Source organism: Rhagoletis zephyria, unplaced genomic scaffold (assembly GCF_001687245.7).
Source record: "Rhagoletis zephyria isolate East Lansing unplaced genomic scaffold, Rhagoletis_zephyria_1.1 Rzeph_scaffold_00357, whole genome shotgun sequence".
NCBI classification, from domain to species: domain Eukaryota; kingdom Metazoa; phylum Arthropoda; class Insecta; order Diptera; family Tephritidae; genus Rhagoletis; species Rhagoletis zephyria.
In genome coordinates, this window is record NW_016157441.1 from 227,613 (window position 1) to 249,746 (window position 22,134).

The window sequence follows — 22,134 nt, forward strand, 5'->3', positions numbered from 1 at the left end:
AAAAAAATTATAATAAAAAAAATAAAAATAAAAAATATTCCGACGAACTGATAACCTCCTCCTTTTTTGGAAGTCGGTTAAACCCAATTTAATCGCACTCAATCACCGCGCCTTTTTCGTTTTCCTTGTTTGTTTTCATATTTAGGTAGATGTCAAAAACCCCCCGAAATATACTTTTTTCTTGCTTCTTTGATTAGGTGATCTTGTATTTTTGGTTAATGCTAAAAACTGCATTTTGTTGGAGGTTTGCCTCATATTTAGAACATATGTAAGCCAATTGAAAATAAATATTTGGACTAAAAACGTACCAGATAGGTGGCATTCTAGCCGAGATATTCCTAAAATTCTTATAAACTGGGAGAATGATAGATACATATCTATATTTAAATATGCCACACATGGGCGTACGCAGAGCATAATTTAAGGGGTGATGAGATTTTTTTAACTTAAATTTTATTAGAAATGTTAAAATATAGCTGTTAAAAATTTATAATAATTTACCTCATTAATTTTTCTCTTTTTACCCGACTTCAAAAAATGGAGGAGGCTACCAATTCATCGAAATATTTCGCACACCGTCTTCAAAAGAGTCTCAACTCAAAATAATACGTTTGTCAGAAAATGCGAAAAACTATTCTTAGATCATGATAATCATATGTGCAAGGGCACATGATTTTCATTAAGAAAGTTAATCACTGATTATTTTATCGAATACTTTTTTATTAACTTCAAAGTACTTAATACAAGGCAATCGAATAGAAGCAAGTATAATGCAAAAAATGGTGGCCCTTAAATATGTATAAGAGTCAGAATATCTGAAACGGGCCACTTCAATTATGTGATAATTTCGCATCAGCAATGATATTTTTTCATAGCTATTGACAACGCAACCAAATGTTTAACTTTAATATTAAAAAAAAAAAATTTTCTTATATATCGACAAGTGTTTTTATACCTTTCAGGAGAATGAAATGGTATTATAACTTTGGTCCGATGTTTGTAAGTACCAGAATAAGAAGAGATAGACCCATTAAAATGTATACTTAAATGATCAGAACGTCGAGCTGAGTCAGTATAGCCATGTCCGCCTGTCCTAGTCTCTCTAGTTTTCGAAATGTCCAGATGAAATTTGGTAGGTGGGTGTATTTTTATAATGTATTAATCATTTGTCGGAACCGGAAGAATCGGACCACTATAACCTATAGCTTCCATACAACTGATTGTTCAGATATGAGATTTTTCGTTATAACTTCTCCATTTATGCAGCTAGGAACATGAAATTTTGCAATACTTCCACCCATTATCAACAGAATACTTACAATGGAAATAACAAAGATCGGGTCACTTTTACATATAGCTCCCATACAACTGATTGTTCAGATATGCGATTTTTTATTATAACTCCTCCATCTATGCAAACATGAAATTTTGCAATATTTCCACCCATTATCAAAAGAATAATTACAATACAAATGGGGAAGATCGGATCGCTATAACATATAGCCTTCATACAACTGATTATTCAGATATTAGATTTTTTGTTATAACTTCTCCATTTATGCAGCTAGAAACATGAAATTTCGCAATATTTTCACTCATTATCAACAGAAAGTTTACAGTAAAATTAACAAAGAGCGGGTCACTTTATCCTATTTATTGCCTCCATACAACTGATTGTTCAGATATGGTGTTTTACTGTAAAACGCCTTTATTTGGACAGCTAAAACCGATAATTTTCGTAAGCTATTTTATAAATAATAATACAAAGTCTACTGAGAAAATCGTCAAAATCTATGCTGTATAAGCTTTATCTGTTATACCACTGATTGTTCAGATACCAGTTCCTGCGATATATCTTCTTTATGTAGGAAGCTAAATCCATTAAATTGTGTTACATGTTTACATACAGATCACACAGCAGTGAAAATCACTTAGATTGGTGCTATATAAGGTATATCTTCCTTACCTCTGATTGTTTAGATATGATTGTCTATCTATGTATGCTATGAATATATACATTTTTTCAAATGCAGTAATATGTTAAAGTAAAATTTTCAGATGTTCATGAAAGGTATAAAGCCTTCGGCATAGCCGAAGACAGCGCTGCTCTTACTTTTACTTTTTTGTGTGTCCTTTTTACTTCAAAATTCAATTACAGACGATCTAATTGACCAATTATGACAGTTCAACCGTCATTTTCATTGATATTAAAAACTCTTCAAAGGCATAGGATTTTATTTATTTAAAGATAATTTTTAAGGGTAAATTTTTATAAAATTGTTGGTANTCAAAATTCAATTACAGACGATCTAATTGACCAATTATGACAGTTCAACCATCATTTTCATTGATATTAAAAACTCTTGAAAGGCATAGGATTTTATTTATTTAAAGATAATTTTTAAGGGTAAATTTTTATAAAATTGTTGGTAAAAAGCATATATATAATACTCCTATATTGGCAGTAAGAGCTAGTACCGTCCGAAAACACTACAGAACAGATATATCAATAAACACGTACGAAAGAAAAGGAACACATACGTTTATAAATAAACATGTACACAACACATATACAAAAACGGCACTCAAGTACTCAATACATTGACAAAAACGGTACTAGACTGTCTCGCTTTGATTTCGGAATGCTTACACATTGAGAAGTTAGCTTACTGCCAATATAAAAGTATTACATATATGGTAAAAAGATAAAATTAATAGTCTCCTCCACCACTTCTTCACNGTACCGTCCGAAAACACTACAGAACAGATATATCAATAAACACGTACGAAAGAAAAGGAACACATACGTTTATAAATAAACATGTACACAACACATATACAAAAACGGCACTCAAGTACTCAATACATTGACAAAAACGGTACTAGACTGTCTCGCTTTGATTTCGGAATGCTTACACATTGAGAAGTTAGCTTACTGCCAATATAAAAGTATTACATACAGAAAAAAAACGCATATGCAACATTTTACTCTAAAATATTTCGTTAAGAACATAATGGATCGCAACCTGGAAAACCGTTATTTTTACTTGAAGGTTGTCGCGCAATGCAACGAGCGCGCTCGACTTATTTTGGTCAAGTGCGTCTGCAACCACCGTGCCCTCACCGGTTTATTTGCTTTCATGTGACAGAGTCAAAAATAAACAGAGGTAGATTTAAATAAAAAAGTAATTTTTAAGCAAAAACAAAACCGACTTCAATTCTCATATAAAAATTTAAGATAATCGTTGATTTATTCATGCTCAAATGATCGGATTTAAACCAAATTAGTATGGGAACACCCATGAGGTAACACCTTTCCTTCAAAAAAAGAATTATAGAAATTGGTTAAAGTGGTGAAAGTTATGCGGTAACATACAAAAATATTTTTGACTCTGTCACNAAAATTTAAGATAATCGTTGATTTATTCATGCTCAAATGATCGGATTTAAGCCAAATTAGTATGGGAACACCCATGAGGTAACACCTTTCCTTCAAAAAAAGAATCATAGAAATTGGTTAAAGTGGTGAAAGTTATGCGGTAACATACAAAAATATTTTTGACTCTGTCACATGAAAGCAAATAAACCGGTGAGGGCACGCTGTTTGCAGACGTTAATAAAAATGAAAATGGCGGTTTAATTGTCATAATTGGCCAATAAGATCGTCTGTAATTGAATTTTGAAGTAAAAAGTACAAAAAAAAACACTTGTTGATATATAAGAAAAAACGTTTTTTTTTGTAAAATCTAAGTTAAACATTAATTGTATCACATAATTGAAGTGGCCCGTTTCAGAAATTCTGACTCATAAACAACCCTTAATTTCATGTTGTGCTTTTTTAATTTTCATTAATTTAAACGTGTTTCAGGATTAAGTGAGTGTTTATGTTTGAGAGAAGGAGATTCGTGTTAATATTTATATTGTCTGATACCTCAGTATTTGTCGTCGCTGGAATAATGAAATAGTGTAACATGAAAAGTATAGTTTTGAGAAAAACGAATTAGAAGTTTTTATATTCCAATCAACCAAATCGAAACTTTAATTTTGCGCTTCTTATTCAAAATGTTCATCTTTTAAATACAGCACACTTTTTATTGATTCCTTAGCTGTTAATTCACAAAAAAAATTCCGGACCATGTTTATTTTATCTTTGAACATTTTGATATGAAATCATTGTACACTCTTTTACTCAGAAAAAGTAATTGATGTATGTATGTCGATCCTTCCCTTATAGGGCGGGGGCCCACGGACAATAGACCACTTTAGAGGTCGCGGTGCATATGGCCCATAATAATAATAATGTATTTCGGTATTACACTATTTTATTATGTATTCACATTTTGAAGCTGAATATGAAAGTTCGCAGCAATATAGTGAAGAAAAATAGTCTAACGTTATTTTAATATTACAAGAATTTTATTGGGATTTTCTTTATACTGGTGCACCATACACTATTTGTAAACAATTGTAATACCTACACTCTTATTATAAAATTTCGTTTTTCGCAAATAAGTTCGTGATCCAAAAAGATATGTAAGAAAACTAAAGATTTTTCTAATAGATTAAAAGATTGTCTATCCAATGATACGATTATTGAATAATAGTGTATGTGGCATTTACACTGTTTCTTTATTCCAGCGACGGTGAATCCAAAAATCTGCGAAACTTGAAAAAAAAATTGTTCCCCTCGGTTTCGTTTTCGTCGATTTGGGCCATATGCTTTTAATTTTATACACTTTATATATAGGGGCCCGTGATTTTTTAGTCGCGGGCCCGAGTTTTCTCTCGACGGCCGTGGTTCTATTGATAAATATTTGCACATTAGTTTAACTTTTTTTTTAATTTTTGTGAATAGTACAAAGTTTTGACGATAATTTAACTTTGTGGCGTGCCCCTCGATGTTGTCACACAGTCGAAACGGCGATTTTATTTTTATGAGAAGCTGTTTTTCATGGTGGAAATACACTCGTAGGTTTGCCATTGCCTGCCGAGGGGCGACCGCTAATAGAAAAAACTTGTTTTTTAAATTATGGGTTGAACTGGGCTAGAACTCAGGCTCTGCGGAATGGTAGCGCACACTGCTAACCACTACACCACAGCGACCTCCATATATTACCTCTTTTAATTTTAAGTAAAACACTTAAAATAAAACTGGACGTCAGAATCTTTATTATTACCCGAAAGAACGTTCTCCAACATTTACTTTTTATACCCGAGCGCACTTGTGCACAAGGGTATATTAACTTTGTTCACATAACGGTTGTTTGTAACAGCCAAAACGAATCGAGATAGATATAGACTAATGTATACATAAATGCTCAGTATGAATAGAGAAGTCGATTAAGCCATGTCTGTCTGTCCGTCCGTGAGCGAAATCGGACTGTAACCACGCCCACTTCCCATATAACGGTAATTTTCAGAAATATGAAAACTGCGATATTTTATTTTAGTAACTACTGAAGATTATTCACTCAAAATTGATATTTATAATAAATTTTTGACGAAAAATAAGAATATTATAAATTATGGTTACATGTGTATATCTTGGTAACCGCTGCACCAATTTCTTCTAAACTTGGCACAGTTGTTGGATTTAGTACAGCATACCAAATGGCTGAAAATTTTTAAAATCGGACAATAACCACGCCCACATCCCATATAACGGTAATTTAGAGAAATACAAAATCTTCGATAAATCAGTAGGTGTATTCTCTGAGTCTTGCAAAGCCCTTGCACGGTGCACGGATTGCACGGTTTGCAAAGCTGTCCCATACGAAAACCGGTTTTTACCGTGCAATCCGTGCAATCTGTGCACCATGCAAGGGCTTTGCAAGACTCAGAGAATACCCCAAGTAAATATTAAAGCTAATTTATTCAAAATTGATGCTTACAACAATTCTTTACCAGAAAATACGTTTAAGATAAAATTGTGGAAAATGGGCGTAGCACCGCCCACTTATAATCACATATATGTATCTCGGTAACCGTTCTACCAATTTGTACCAAACTCGGTATGGTTATTGTGCTTGCCACATAAAAGCGAAACGTTGAAAATTATTGAAATCGAACTAAAATTACGGCCGCTTTTCATATAACGGTAAATTTCAGAAACGCTTGAAACTTCAATATTTGGAAATTTAAGGACGCAAATTTACTCAAAATTGATACACCCCGGCTTACCATGTAGCGGTAGCTTTCGGAAAGGTGAAAAACATATATTTAATAATTGCGCCGGTATTTAATGTTCGGCTCCGCCCGAACTTAGACTTTCTTACTTGTTTAAAATAATTTCATACAAATGTTAGCCACGACTATGCTGTAGTTGGTCCATTCGGAAGGTCCAATTTTCAAGAACTCATTCCAGCATTTTTTGGGGGAAAGAGTTTATACTTCTAAATATATATCATCAGAAAATACTGAAAATTCGCTGTTTAAAATATAGTTATGAAAGTTTTATGTACAGAATGAACTAAAAAAATTCACTTTTTGAAGTTTCATAAATTGCATTTTATTTACATAAAATTTACAAAGAACTCAGACATTTTCAACCGGCTTCAAAAAAGGGGAGGTTGTCAGTTCTTCGGAGTATTTTTACTTCTTTTATTTATTTCACCGCATAACTTTGCACTGCGTGAACCGATTTTTTTTACCGGAAAGATAGTACCGTCGTCCCGTAATTTGGTTTAGATCCGATCAGAAAATCATGAAAAAATTAACGGTTAAAGATGCACTCAACTTTCAAAAGTAATACAACATTTTACAAAAGAATTTTAATATAAATAAATTAAATAATTTCACGAAAGTTTTACACTTTTTTATTCATTTTCGCCGATTTCTTGTTTCTCATTTTTTAATACTTCGAATAACGAAAATTTAGCTGAACTTGTATTTTTATCATGTAGCTCATTTTGGTGGAACGAATTCCAAGTTAGCAAATTAAATCTTCTAATGCTTCTTAAGTACATATCAGTGGTAAACTTTTTTAGGCTGTAAAGTGTAGAAAGCAACAGTAAGTGAGCATGCATTGCATATTTTTAGGCCAATGTTTTCATTCGCAATTAAACTTTAAAGAGCTCTCAAGAAAAAAGAAAAATTCTTACAAAAAATGGAAAAGAAATTTTTTTCTATCAAAATTTCTTAAATCATAATAAATTTAACCCCAAAACCCACCCCTTGTGTGCGCTACGTGATAAATTTGATATGTAAAAGTAAACAGACAATGTTTAATTTTGCACACACTAGGAGACGAAACGAAATTTTTTTAGAGGAAATTTTAAACATTTTATGTGTAAACTATGAAAATGTGAACAATAAATGTTTAAAACTCAAAAAACAAATTTGAAATTTGTTCTACGCCACACATATGATAAGTAAAAGTAAGCACGCAGTGTGTAAATTTGCATTCATTAAGAGAGGAAACTGGTTACCTATCTTAATATGCGCAAATTTAAACACAAATTTTTTAGAGTGTATTTATTTGTAAAGTTACCCAGAAAACTAAACTTTTTACCAATTAAAAGTTTTGCGACACTTGTTTCTAAAATTCAGTTATAAAGAGCATGTGCCATTCTAACCTCTACATATCCATATATACTCGTACAATGTCTACATGTGTGTGAATATACAAATATGCTATTTCCGCTTACCTTGGTATTGAGCCTCGCCAGCCCCTGCATTGAACATTCCTTGTGGATGCTGTGCTGCTGTTCCTGTTGTATTGCTGCCGGGCTGTTCGTAGTCCTTCTTCTCTGGTATGTGCTGACGAGCTGTTTGCACGGCAACATTTATGATATTTTTAATTGGCGGCAATGGAGTTGATTTCAATTTATTAATGAATGACATTGTGACGAAAGCAATATATTGGCGAATTAGTCTTTTGAGGGTGATTACGACAGTCGCTGCTGATGGTGAAGATGGTGGTGGCGGTGGCGGTGGTGAAAATGTCAAAATACAATTACACTGCGTGAATTGATGTGGTTGAGCTTATCGATTTTGTGTGTCTGGCAGAAAGCACTGCAAATTTTCTTTGGTTTTTTCTCTGTACTGAAAGTTATTCATAAAGATGACCCGACGTGACTATTCCCACATATAGAGTGGAGGTAGTGATTCCAGGATACCAATAAATTTATATAAACCACTTCAATGTTCATCTCGAATCTGGATGCATGGATACGTTCTTTATTTCATGTTCGCACAAACAAACAAAAGGAAAATTAAGTAAAACATGAATTCCATGAAATAAGCAGCTATGAATATTTCTTTTTTATCCAATACTATGGACATACATAAGTATAACTAATGTGAACTATAATGCATGTTGCTTGCTTGTAATTTTCTTATGGCACAATTTTTATATAGATTTATTAACATTTACTTGCAATGCTGTCTCGTTAATGTACACGACAGCCTTATTTGTTGAATAAAATTAAAATAAAATCACTACGAATTTATATAACACAAATCTTATTACGATAAGTAACTGTAGTAGAGTCTAAACCGAATTGATGATTTATCTTTTGTGCGAGTTGAAAATTTGAATTTGCGCATGTGCCAAAAATTTTATGTATTTGGTAGATCCTGACAAGTTACGGTAGAGATGACTTTAATGTGGATGCTGTTGACAACGTGTAAATTTGTGATTCTGCTGCAATCAATGTGATTTAGAAAATGCTTTCACAAGAATTCAAATATACTACATATGTATGTTTCGACAAAAAAATAAAAGCTTAATTCAATTTTAAGTATCTATGTTTGTATATATGTATGCTTATTTAAATTTTTAAATGAAAAAATCGTAGTTACTAAATAAAGTATTTTTAATCTTTCTACTGTATATGATATGGTGAAAACTAAAAATCAAGGTAATTTAAAAAAATAATAATTTGAAACGGTATTACCTTTCCGATGACACCATATTTTTCCAAATGGAAAAAGAAATTGTCTAATTTTCTCGACCCAAATTGGTTATTTGATAGATTTTTGCGACGCCCATAATTTGTAAGCATAAAAATTAAAAAAGAAACCTTAATCAATTACTGAATGTAAAATCTGAGCCAAATCAAAGGACACCACATTTAGAACCTAATCAGTTACATGTAGTAAACTAGGTATGGTATTTGTTGATTGAATTGCATAATAATACAAGCTAACTTGTTAAAATATAGAAATTATTTGGAGAAGTAGCGCATGAATAAATTCGATGAAATGAGCTAACCAGCATTATTCGGATTTTGGTTTTCGCGGCATTAGATTAGATTAGATTTATAGGAGGGAGCAGGCCACCTAGTAACCGCGACCGAAACGATCTATTGTAACAAGCCTGTATTCAACTACAGGTTATCTTTGATCCAACTACTGCTAAGAAGCCTCGCGAGGTCCTTTGGCTGAATGCCATTTAGGTCGTGTGCTTCTAGATACGGTGATCCTAGGAAGCGAAGTCTGGTGTAAGAGCTTCACAGTGGCACATAATGTGCTCTGATGTTTCCTGTACTTCGTTACACAACCTACAGTGGTCAGAGCTGACAACTCCTATGTTTGACAAGTTTTTCATTACCCTACAGTGTATTTCTTCAGTATTTGTCCAGTAATTTGTGCTTCGTTCTTCATCCAGATATAGTAGTTTCGCCTAGCGGAGCTTCATGGCAGACCGGTAAATGGTTCTACCAATTTTCCCCGTTTCCATTTACTGGAGGAAATGACTACGCTAGTATTATTCGGAATTACGTTTAACCCATTGTTACTACACCATTTGGCGACTATGTTCAGAGCATTCTGTGTTAGGTTTGAGATGGTATCTTCGAACCTACCTCTGATTAGGATGACAATTGTTATGTGGCTGTAGTGCTGTTGCACGGTCGAGTTGCAAGTCGGCATGCTTGCGGTGCCTGGCATAGCTCATCGGCTGGGGTGGGTCTGTTGCACTCGCCTTGCCTACGCCACACTAAAAAAAAAACAGGTTTAGTCATGCCGACATATGTAAGTTAAGAAGACAGTAGAAGTATTGACCAGGAAAACCAAAAGAAAAAAACAGCAAACAAGTAGAAAAAGAAAAATGAAAAAGGCCAGTCCCGTCAGGCGGAGTCTAACCTGACTCAGGTCCGTCAGTCAGTCATATCGTCGTCCTAAGTCCATCACTCCTGTCGCCTGTCATCACTCCCACGTCCCCTCTTAGGAAATTAGGAAGTTAACGCCTCATTTTCTTATACAAAGCGTCATCCAAATTTCATATTTATTAATCTAAATTAATCCAATACTTACAATCTCTAATCGCTACACTATTATTTCCTTACATTAACCTTCTAATTCGAAGACATCATTATAATTCCATTTACGCTAGCCTAACTAACTTCACATTATGTGCATATGTGCATGTATAACTCACGTATGTACAAAAGAACTCAATCAATTAATACCGAAATGCGAAAGATTTCAAACAAAGGTAATCAAAAGGGAATGTCTACAAAACAAACCGTAGCTTTAGCAAACTAACCAGACGTATAATTGCTTAATAAGTACAGGCGATCTACCTACGCTGGGATAGTTTCAATCCAGAAATCATATTTACCATTGATTTCCTCTTCTATTAGTATGTATACCATTTAAATAATTCGGTGCCTAATTATGTATTTACGTATTTACTTATGTTCGCTGATATTTTTGAGAGCTATGTATCTAGGTATATATGTACGTAAGAGTATATAAGAATTTAACTCACTCACCTTGTCCGCTCCTTCGATGATGGTACCAACATTCCGGAGAAGAGCCTGCGTGGGGAGAAACTGATACATACATACATATAGACATGAGTACCTACATATATACAGGCAGTAATACGTATGTTCTCAACTGACCGGTATATTACTCACTCACGCTCGTAGCAATGAACGGGTCGGCTGGCACANTTGCTCTCAGCTCGATTGGCGCAATCTTGTATTCTATCATTCTTGTATATTACTCACTTACGCTCGTAGCAATGAACGGGTCGGCTGGCACNCCTTCGATGATGGTACCAACATTCCGGAGAAGAGCCTGCGTGGGGAGAAACTTCATACATACATACATATAGACATGAGTACCTACATATATACAGGCAGTAATACGTATGTTCTCAACTGACCGGTATATTACTCACTCACGCTCGTAGCAATGAACGGGTCGGCTGGCACATAGCACAAAAAAAAACGTGGATCGATCGCGAAATGCAAATAAAAAAAAAACAAAGTTAATCGGAGGCTTAATCAAAAATATAAATAATTAATTCAAAATTCGATGTATGATCNAAGTTAATCGGAGGCTTAATCAAAAATATAAATAATTAATTCAAAATTCGTTGAATTAGAAGTAAGAACCACACCTAAACCGCATAAAAATATTAAAGAAAGGTTATTACTCTAGTGACGCAAAGCCAAACAAAATCCAAAAGAGAAACCAAATAAGTAATAAAAAAACAAACAGAAAAAACGCGGATATATCTAAACTGCGGTCGGGTGTATACATCACCAGTTCATGGGGATAAAAATGTATCTCCCTTTTTCCTTTTTATATAAAAAACTAGATCTCTTCTAAAATTGCATCATATTAGNAATTAGAAGTAAGAACCACACCTAAACCGCATAAAAATATTAAAGAAAGGTTATTACTCTAGTGACGCAAAGCCAAACAAAATCCAAAAGAGAAACCAAATAAGTAATAAAAAAACAAACAGAAAAAACGCGGATATATCTAAACTGCGGTCGGGTGTATACATCACCAGTTCATCGGAATAAAAATGTATCTCCCTTTTTCCTTTTTATATAAAAAACTAGATCTCTTCTAAAATTGCATCATATTAGGGTGCACGGTGAATTCTAGGTGTGCCGAAGTGAGTGAGATCTGTATTATTGCTAAACCTAATGCACAAGAAAAATCCCTAAACCTAATGCAAAAGAAAAATCCCTAAACCTAATGCTAAAGAAAAATCCCTGATAAGAGAATGTAAGCTAACAGAAGAATAAATATCTCAAGTGAACAGGAAACTAGTCTAGTGGCATATAAACTAACAAGAGAGGGAATAGCAAAATACAAAACTAGGTAAGCAAAACTTCAGCGTTAAAACTACTATGAAAAGAAAATAACTAATTATGTATGTACTTAAAAAGATAATATTCTTCTACAAAAAAAAATTCTCTAAGAAAGAAATGTTAACTCTAATCTCTATTTGACATCCGATCTCAACTAACAAAGTACTCAACCTAATAATTGAGTGCAACCGTTTGAGCAGATTATGCTATCTATGTTAATGTATGAGGGTCCCTGCTGCTTTGCTGCTTAGCTTTGGCTCCCACGTAGTCGCTGAATCCCTCGTTCCCTGATTTGGTGCTCAGCTATTGCCGTTTGGTTCCCTCTGTCGTACTACGGCGGCCGTTGACCCACTCCGGCCTGTGTATCCAGATCAGCTGTTACGCTATCCTCATGTTGCTGGGCCCCAGTTGCAGTGCAATCTCCTCCAGAAAATAGCCGCAGCGTAGATATATATATATATTAAATTTAACGTTTTCGATGGTTGTGATGCGTGCGGGTGGATTTCTTGTTGCTTACATGTGCGTATGCTCCACTGTTGTCGTTATATCCCACGGTGCTAGGCGATGTTTGGAGGTGTTTCCAAGTGTTGATGTGACTCTAAGAGGTGCTTAATGGAGGTCCTTTCGCACTTCCTCTGCTGGCGACCTGAAATACCAAGTATAATTTAGAAACAAGTTTGTCTTGCGGTGCTGCGTTCGCATATATTTGCTTATATGCATATATGTATGTATGTACATACACATGCACATGGGCACGTACGTATGTACATCTCCGTTTGCAGTACGCATATGCATGTATATGCTTGGCCGCTTATTTTTATGGTAGCTGGCCGGCCTAGCTCGGGAGTCCAACTTATTTTTGGCAACCCAATCTAGTTCTGACCAGCGTTTGGACCCAATAAACGCTTGACTTCGGGACTTTTGGCGCTCCAAAGCAGTGGTAAGCTAGTTATATTATTAACACGCTTACTTACCTCCAATTCCGATCAGGTAAACTCGATGAAAGCTGGTTTAATATAAAACTGATAGCTGGCGGTATGAATATGTGCGGAACCGTTTGAATATCGCGTATTACACCGGTCTTAGTTTTCTTATTTTTTTATACCCGAGCGCACTTGTGCACAAGGGTATTATAACTTTGTTCACATAACGGTTGTTTGTAACAGGCAAAACGAATCGAGATAGATATAGACAAATGTATACATAAATGATCAGAATGAAAAGAGAAATCGATTAAGCGGTGACTGTCTGTCCGTCCGTCCGTCCGTCCGTCCGTCCGTCCGTGCGTCCGTCTGTGCACACGATAACTCGAGTAAAAATTGAGATATCTTAACGAAACTTGGTACGTGAACTTCTTTTGGGCGTAGGACGGATGGTATTGAAAATGGGCGAAATCGGACAATAACCACGCCTACCTCCCATATAACGGTAATTTTCAGAAATACGAAAACTGCGATATTTTAGTAACTACTGAAGATAATTCACTCAAAATTGATATTTACAATGAGTTTTAGACGAAAAATAAGAATATTATAAAATTTTGGCAAATGGGCGTAGCCACGCCCACTTATGGTTACATGTGTATATCTTGGCAACCGCTGCACCAAACTTGGCACAGTTGTTGACTTTGGTACATCATACCAACTGGCCGAAAATTTTTAAAATCGGACAATAACCACGCCCGCATTCCATATAACGGTAATTTAGAGAAATACGAAATCTTCGATAAAGCAGTAAATATTAAAGCTAATTTATTCTAAATTGATGCTTGCAGCAATTCTTTACCAAGAAATACGTTTATGATAAAATTTTGGAAAATGGGCGTGGCACCGCCCACTTATGATCACATATATGTATCTCGGTAACCGTTCAACCAATTTGTACCAAACTCTGTATGGTTATTGTGCTTGCCACATAAAAGCAAAACGTTCAAAATTATTGAAATCGGACTAAAATTACCGCTTTTCATATAACGGTAAATTTTAGAAATGCTTGAAACTTCAATATTTCGAGATTTAAGGACGCTGGTTTACTCAAAATTGATAAACCCCGGATTACGATGTAGCGGTAGCTTTCGGGAAGGTGGAAAACATATATTTAATATTTGCGTTGGGTATTTAATGTTCGGCTCCGCCCGAACATAAACTTTCTTACTTGTTTATATTTAAGTTTATCGGGATATAAAACACTTCCGCGCGCTAACTTTCGCCACAAAATCAACTTCAACTGGACACGTTACCACTATATTAATCCCGTTGGCCGTCCTTACGGCCTTTTATAGAGGAGACTTGCATGCTTTGGTCATCTGCATAGCTCTGAACGTCGAAGCCGTTTTCGCTAAGAAGGCAGAGTAGTTCATCTACTACGATGGACCATAGCAGAGGGGGGATCACGACCCTGCGGGCAACCTTTCATAGCTAAGAATCTGACCCTTTCTTGTCCTAGACTGGATGTAATGGTTCTGGATTTAAGGACGTTTGCTATCCAGCGACATGTTGTTTGATCAACCCCTCTGCGCCGGAAGCAATTGTCTATTAGAGAGACTTCCGTGTTGTCTAGGGTTGCCAGATTTTTTATACGCGAAATTAGTACATAAATTCGATAACTACTTCGCATAAGCTTTACATTTAATAAAAAAAACAGCTCATCATAAAAATTGTATCGCCGTTCGGCGTCGGCGTAAGACTGTAGGTCCCTCCCATTTGTGTGACAACAAAGGCGCACGCTACAAATCGGAGGAGAAGCTCGGCCAAACACTTAGCAAAAGTGTCAACGCCAAAATATGATTATTATAAATATATTTAGTTTCAAACAGGTCGCAACCCTCTTCAAACACCTCAAAAGTATTCCCAATATTATTTAGTTTTGAACGCCTATGAGCCCGAAATTACCATTTTTTACCAGAATTTTCCAGATTTTACCGGAAATCGTACTTGGTTTTCTGGCAACTGAGAGGACAAATAAGAGAGTAAGTAAGGTCATCTCATTGTCGGAAGCTACCAGTTTTAGTCCGAAGATTTTTTGGTGGTAAATTCTGGTAAATGTGTCAAAAGATCAGATGTAGTGTGTTTGACTACCAAATTGCAAGCAAAAGAGAAGTGCACTCTGCTAATGCATGTTGAAAACTCAATAGTTACTTGTTTGAATGGATGCTAATGAATTTTAGTTAAATTACAAAACGCCTAAAAAGGTATTAACCGTTATTATACGTTTAAAAATTTTAAGATTTTCACACATTACCACCCTATACCCCATACTCTATATGTGCGTGACCATTGAACTAAATCATTGTTTATTTGGGTAAAATTAAAATATATTTAACTGTTCAGTATTGGAGTTGGTGTGAAACAAAAATTAATAATTTATTGTTAGTATGCAAATGAGAACTACAATTATGAGCTTATTGAGCTTTATCAAGTTTCGAATCTAAGAAGAAAATGTTTTTAAACAAACAAAAAGTTAATAATAAAATTTGAAGGATTTTTGCGTATGGTAGCATGAAATGTCACAATCTTCTTAATTGTCAGGTTGTTGATATGGCGACGAAAAAGTGACAATGGAACTACCTCCTTTTTGTATCATGGAAACACGTAGCTGAAGATTTCATACTTACAGTGGGATAAACTTCAAACCTCTAATATAAGTTTTCGTTTGGAGATCTCTTTGGAAACTTACCGTACATCCGATATCCATTAAAATTTTGACATCCTCACTTTTTGGACACAGAAGTTCAACATACAAGTTTATGTGCAAAAAATTCATTAAACACTAAAAGTCTCCCAATATTTATGGAACTTATAATAGAAAAATTTTTATTTCATTACCCAGACTTTATGAATAGCCTACTCTATAAGTAATAGCAGAAATTCCGAATTAATAAGTTCAGTCAAAACGTCATTCAAAAGTTTTGAAGAAAATCCCTTTTCTCTTTTGTGAAAATTTGGGACTATCTTATATGAGCATTGTTGGCAAAATGTTAATCTGATGAATGATTAAGAATTAAGCAATAAATAGTTAATCGCGATTAATGATTAAAATTAATAAAGCGATCGCTGTGATGTAGTGGTTAGAAGTGCGCACTACCATTCCGCAGGGCGAGGATTCGAACCCAGTTTCGGCCAAAGTTTTTTCTATAGCCCCTTTTGTGTAACGACATCAAGGCGCATGCCAGAAATCGGAGGAGAATCTCGGCCAAACACTAACATATGTGGCCAATCTACAACTATTATCAATCGTCAATACAATTTTAAATTTGTATTTTGTATTCGACGCTTCCAGAAATCACGTAATACTTACATAAAATAAATAAATTCAGTTTTGATTAATATTACATAAACTGGAAACTGTTGAAAATCTGTGTTCATGTGGAAGAGTAGCTTATTGGCATTAGTATAATGCGGAATTCACAGCATACGATTGCGAATGACTCACTGGCGCCGAACCGTTGAAGAAATGTTGGCAAATAAACGTGCATNACTGTTGAAAATCTGTGTTCATGTGGAAGAGTAGCTTATTGGCATTAGTATAATGCGGAATTCACAGCATACGATTGCGAATGACTCACTGGCGCCGAACCGTTGAAGAAATGTTGGCAAATAAACGTGCATGAAATAGTTCCGATACTAGCAAGTCAATATTCTTATTAAGTCCCATCAAGAAATTCCTTGTCGTTTATAGCATAAAGGGAATGCCGCATTATAGTAAAGCCAGTCTTTCGATATAAGCTACTATTCCATATGAATATAGAAATAATCCCGCTTGTGTTCACAGATTTTAAAATCTATTTAGTTCCCAAAATGTCTGTTAGCAACAGATAACAATAAAAATGCACATTAAATTGCTAAGAATGATGAAGGAAATTGATTCAGATATACCTGCTTAACTGGCCGTGCGTGCACAAAACAAGCAAAAGGTCATTAAAGGGCTATTCAGATATTATACAACCACCAATGGGAAGCGGGGGTCTTTAGTTTGCTTATTTTTGATGACAAGGGGCAACATTTTTCCATATAAAACATTAATTGCAGACGCACAAATTTTGCCTGCAATTTCGATCACAATTAAACACTGCACTTCACTCTCGTTTCGAATTTTTGATAGCGTTTTTTAAGCTATTTAGTGGTTTAACAATTATTGGAGGCACTTGGTATTGTAAAAAAAATATGCGCAATTCGATCCCTAATGATATTTTTTTGTAAAGAACGCCCGTTTGCTTGAAATTTGTTTTTGTTTGTTTACATCTGTCATTTGTTATAAATAAAGAAAAGTCTAAGAGTTACCATAAATATAAATATTTTTATATTCTATTTATCAAAATAATAATTTACAATAACAATTTATTTAATGAATACTTTATTAAAACACAAATTTGAAGTCCTAATACATTTGTAAAACTATTTACCACAAAATGTTATTAATTGTTTGCAAGCGTACTATAGTTTTCATGTATTTTGAGAACAAATAAGGGAATATGTATACATATATCGTCGTTTAAAATACAAAACCGCGTATCGTCATTCTGCAAAACTGCGTAACTGACATTTGCTGCCAAAAATTTGATTTGTTCACGCAATTTCTTGGCTCAATCCTTATCCATTCGTCCTGAAATATACTAGCTAAAAATGCGATTGCTTTATAAAAAGAGAACCATTTTGAAATATGAGTGTTTTTACTCTCTAGAAAATAATTTATGCAACCTCACATACGCGGTTTTGCATTTTGTTGGTGCGTACTTCCACTCCATAGGACCATGGTTAGGTCCCTGATTAGTGATAGAACGATATGAGTACCGAGTACAGAATATCGATACTTTTCATGAGTACTGAGTAGTATCGAGGACTCGATACTTTTTGACAAGTACTGAGTAAATATCGCGAATACCAAAAAGTATCGACGTTTTAAAATCTTGTTAAGGTATTTTTTGTTTTTTTCAATAACATTGAAAAATGTTTAAAAATTACCCCATATGCATAACGTTTAAATACTTCAATACTATCATAACTGAAAAAACCGAAAAATTAATATATATTTTGTTCTGGTGAACTACTGGTAATCGCTTTGAAATTTTTATACAACATAAAAGAAGAGGTAGCAGTCATGCGGACATTTGGCTCGGTTAAAACTTCTTAAATAATTGGAAAACGAATCTCTTGCCATACTTTCGATAACACTGGCCCACACAAAAAGAGTGGTATTTGCTTTTAACCAGACCCATATATCGACATGTATTGAGGTCCATTTGACTCGTACACCTCTTAAATTTGGAGTTGATTGCGAAAATTATGATAAAATGGCAAAAACGAGTCAAACGGACCTCAGATTTGGATTCAGTGGGTCGAAATATATGGCGGCAAGTGGGTCTGGTTAAAAGAACACACCAATTTTTTTTGTGCGGGTGTAAGGAATGGTGGAGGGTGGTCTTCGGCTCGAAAACTTGGCAATTCTCCAGAATAACTGAGCCTTCGTTTTGTATTCTTCCTTGGTTTTTAATTCGAAATCCAACCCGCTTTCGAAGAAAATTTTTGTGAAAGGGAGCTTATCTTTTCTTTAGACAATGGCTTTAGTTGCTTTTAAAAGCTTCAAATAAGCCTTTTTCTATAAGCATTTATTTTACGCTTTTAAACTCATTGCATTTTCAAAAACTCCGTTAGAAATGCTTGTTAGATCAGACTTCAGCTATTAAAAGCAATGTCTATTCAATTTACAAAAAGAAAGTGGTCATATGAATATGTAAACAAAGCAATCTGATTTTTGTTAACTTTTCGCGTTTGCTCTAAAAATATTTGGAAGTACGAGTATTATCGATACTTTTTTGCAAATATGAGTACTGGCATCGATTCTTTTTTAGAGTATTATAAATGAGTACTAGTATCGATACTTTTCTAAAAAGTTCTATCACTATCCCTGATCAGATCATAACTTAAAATAGCCGTCGTCCTTTGGAACGCAATAGCAAACATTCGAGAATATTTCTGCTTTGAAAACTCTTATAAAATCATTTGGCGTTCGGAGTCAGTCTTAAATATGTATATGTAGGTGACTCCATTTGTATCACAACAACAGAACTCATACCTCAAGTTTGAGGAGAAGCTGGGCCAAACATTTAGAAAAATATTTTAGCACCAAATATTTATTTGTTTACTTATTTTAAGGGAGATGGCAATCTTCTGGTTTCACACTTTGAGTACAAAAATCTCAACCCTTATACAAAAAATAGTATTAGTACTGAATGATAAGAACAGATTGCATTCCCATAAACGTACAATCATACATGATTGAGTTTTTTTTTGCATTCACATTCTCTATGTGAATGGGTATCAACCATTCCATAACACACTACATATTTTGTATTTACAATTTGTAACCAATCTCATGAATGGTTGTTAAATTTTTAAAATCAAACAATCACATTTTTTAAACGAATAAAATGAGAATGCACACTCCATTGATTCAATCATTACACGGCTCTGGTACGTACATATGTACATACTTACAAATCGCATTGTTGAGCTAGAAACAAATACGGTGGTACGTTGCAACAGCAACAGCAGCAAGGCGCCTTTTAAATGCTCTTGAATATTGATTTGAGGCTAGTTAAGGAAAAAATATTAATTTAACTGAAAATTTCGAATATATAATACAGATAACTTACCGAATATTTTCTCGTAATTTATTGAAAGAACGCAGGCGAATGTCAAAGTAAATAAAATTATAGTTTAAAAAACGTAAACCTCCCTATTATAATTGCCATTCGTACTGTCATCAGGTATGTAACTTGAGAATAGAAATCGCTGGATCTTTTAGGAGCATCAATATTACATAGTTACATCCCGAGCTAATAAAAGGAAGGTAAGAAGGTAATAAACAAGTAATTTTTAGCAAAAAAAAGCCGACTTCAACTCCCATATAAAAAAAATATATATATATATAAGTTAACACCACACCTTACAATACCTCGAATTGGACAATAACCCCAAGGGTTAGTGGCACCGATAACACATCCGGTGAATTCGTTATAACCGCAGACGCTGCATCAGCATTCCACGAACATTTCATCAAATTACTAAATGTATCGATCAGCAACAATATTACGGTAAACAACAGTCAGCATATTGGTAACCAACATTACGGTCAACAACAGTCAGCAAATTGGTGGTCGACATAGGTGTAATGTAGAAGTAAGAAATATATTGTAATTAATATTAAGTTGGATTCAAATAAATAAACACATGAGCGGACAAAAGTCCGCGAGCTTTTTAAAAATAAAGTTTATTAAATAAAACTTTAACTTATATATCTCATGATCCACTCATCGGATCTCAACCAGATTAGTATGGGAATAATTATCGAAATCGGTTGACGTGGTCCAAAGTTATGCGGTAACATACATAGAAAAAAAAAAAACACNAAATAAACACATGAGCGGACAAAAGTCCGCGAGCTTTTTAAAAATAAAGTTTATTAAATAAAACTTTAACTTATATATCTCATGATCCACTCATCGGATCTCAACCAGATTAGTATGGGAATAATTATCGAAATCGGTTGACGTGGTCCAAAGTTATGCGGTAACATACATAGAAAAAAAAAAAACACAAAAAAAAAAAAAGATTCCGACGAACTGATAACCTCATCCTTTTTTGGAAGTCGGTTAAAAAGAAAACAGAGAAACAGTGTTGCTAACATTATATTTCTTGTTGGAAATGCAATTAGGAATGGAAAATATAGTAAGCAACATTGTATTTTATGATGACCAATTTTGTTAAATGTTATTTCACCATGAAAATATGCGCTTTTTTTACTTGAAACTTTGCACACATATAGGATTGCATTGTTGATATTATTTGAGACAATTTCTGAGTGATGTATCTAATAATAATAATAGATTGGCGCTTACACATATGTTAGTGCTTCTCCTCCGATTTGTGGCGGGCGCCTTGATGTTGTCACACAAAGTGGAGGGACCTACAGTTTTACGCCGATTCTGAACGGCGATTGTATTTTTATGAAGTGTTTTTCATGGCACAAATACACTCGGAAAAAAACCTTTTTTCTAAATTTTGTTACGATGTTGCTTTGACCAGGGCTTGAACCCAAGCACTGCGGAGTGGAAGCACGCACTGCTTACCACTACACCACAGCGGCCGCCGAGTGATGTATCTATTAATCTTCAAAAAGGGCAGAGTGTCCGGACACTAACACTGTCAGGATACTAGTGCGTTTAACAGTATGTATATATTGCCACCATTATTCATATATTAGTGCATATTCCTACATTCATTCCAAGATCAAATATGGATCCATTTTGAATTTTGTTTTCAGATTAATAATCAACGACCTTCGACGAATCCAATTCTCTTTTCCAATCTGACTTCAGGTTCGTAATCAGCGACCCCGATTCCCATTGAGTAACGAACTCTAACTGAATCGGATAAATTTTTTAAAAATCTTCCGCCATATTGTACCTGCCATTTTGAATATCGAAATTCTGTTGCTATACATATTCGTGATCAGCGACCCGAAAAACATTAGCATCCGTCCTGGCCTAATAACTGACAACTGTTTTACCAAAATGAAAAATGTATTTACGCATTTACGGACATGAAGTCTTCTAACGGTCCTGGCATTTACGTAATTCTGAATTTTCAATTCTGCCACGTTTTACTTGATGCATTACATATAAATTTACGAGGCTTTTGGCATGCTTTGCGTTAATTTCTATCGCATAGAACTTTGGGTAGAGCTCTGGTCCGTTTGACATGGATCGTCCCATGTATGCTAAGAGTGGATTTTGGCAATAACGCACATGGACTTTTCTTCGCTTTCGAAAAGGTAATATTGTCTATGGACGATGAGAAATAGAGTCCATAGACGTTATTTTTGCTGATCTCATTACCAGCCACCGTACAGCTGGCATGATCTTTAACATTTGCGTAGTAATATCCGGATCATAAAAAAATATTTTTTTGACATTCTGCAAAGTGAACTAATGTCAATGACATTATTTCCAAAATTCTTCTGACATTAACAAATTTTTGGCTTGTGTGCTAATATCATTCACATTAATTCCATTACA

The 22,134-nt window shown here is 34.5% G+C and overlaps 1 protein-coding gene across 3 annotated transcripts in view; it reads right to left on the reverse strand.

Moving 5' to 3' along the window:
* The window catches only part of VGAT (vesicular GABA transporter), a 42,231-nt gene extending 33,572 nt beyond the window's left edge, over positions 1-8,659 (reverse strand). The window contains exons 1-2 of one of the 3 annotated variants that reach the window (XM_017610967.1): positions 8,375-8,659; positions 7,647-8,176 (exon numbers count right to left, since the gene is read on the reverse strand). In XM_017610967.1, the coding sequence (XP_017466456.1) occupies positions 7,647-7,842 (196 nt within the window). In that variant the 5' untranslated portion in view covers positions 7,843-8,176; positions 8,375-8,659. Of the gene's footprint in view, positions 1-7,646 lie in introns of all 3 variants that reach the window. The other 2 variants (XM_017610966.1, XM_017610965.1) reach the window with 2 other exon arrangements.
* Between the last annotated feature and the right edge of the window lie 13,475 nt (positions 8,660-22,134).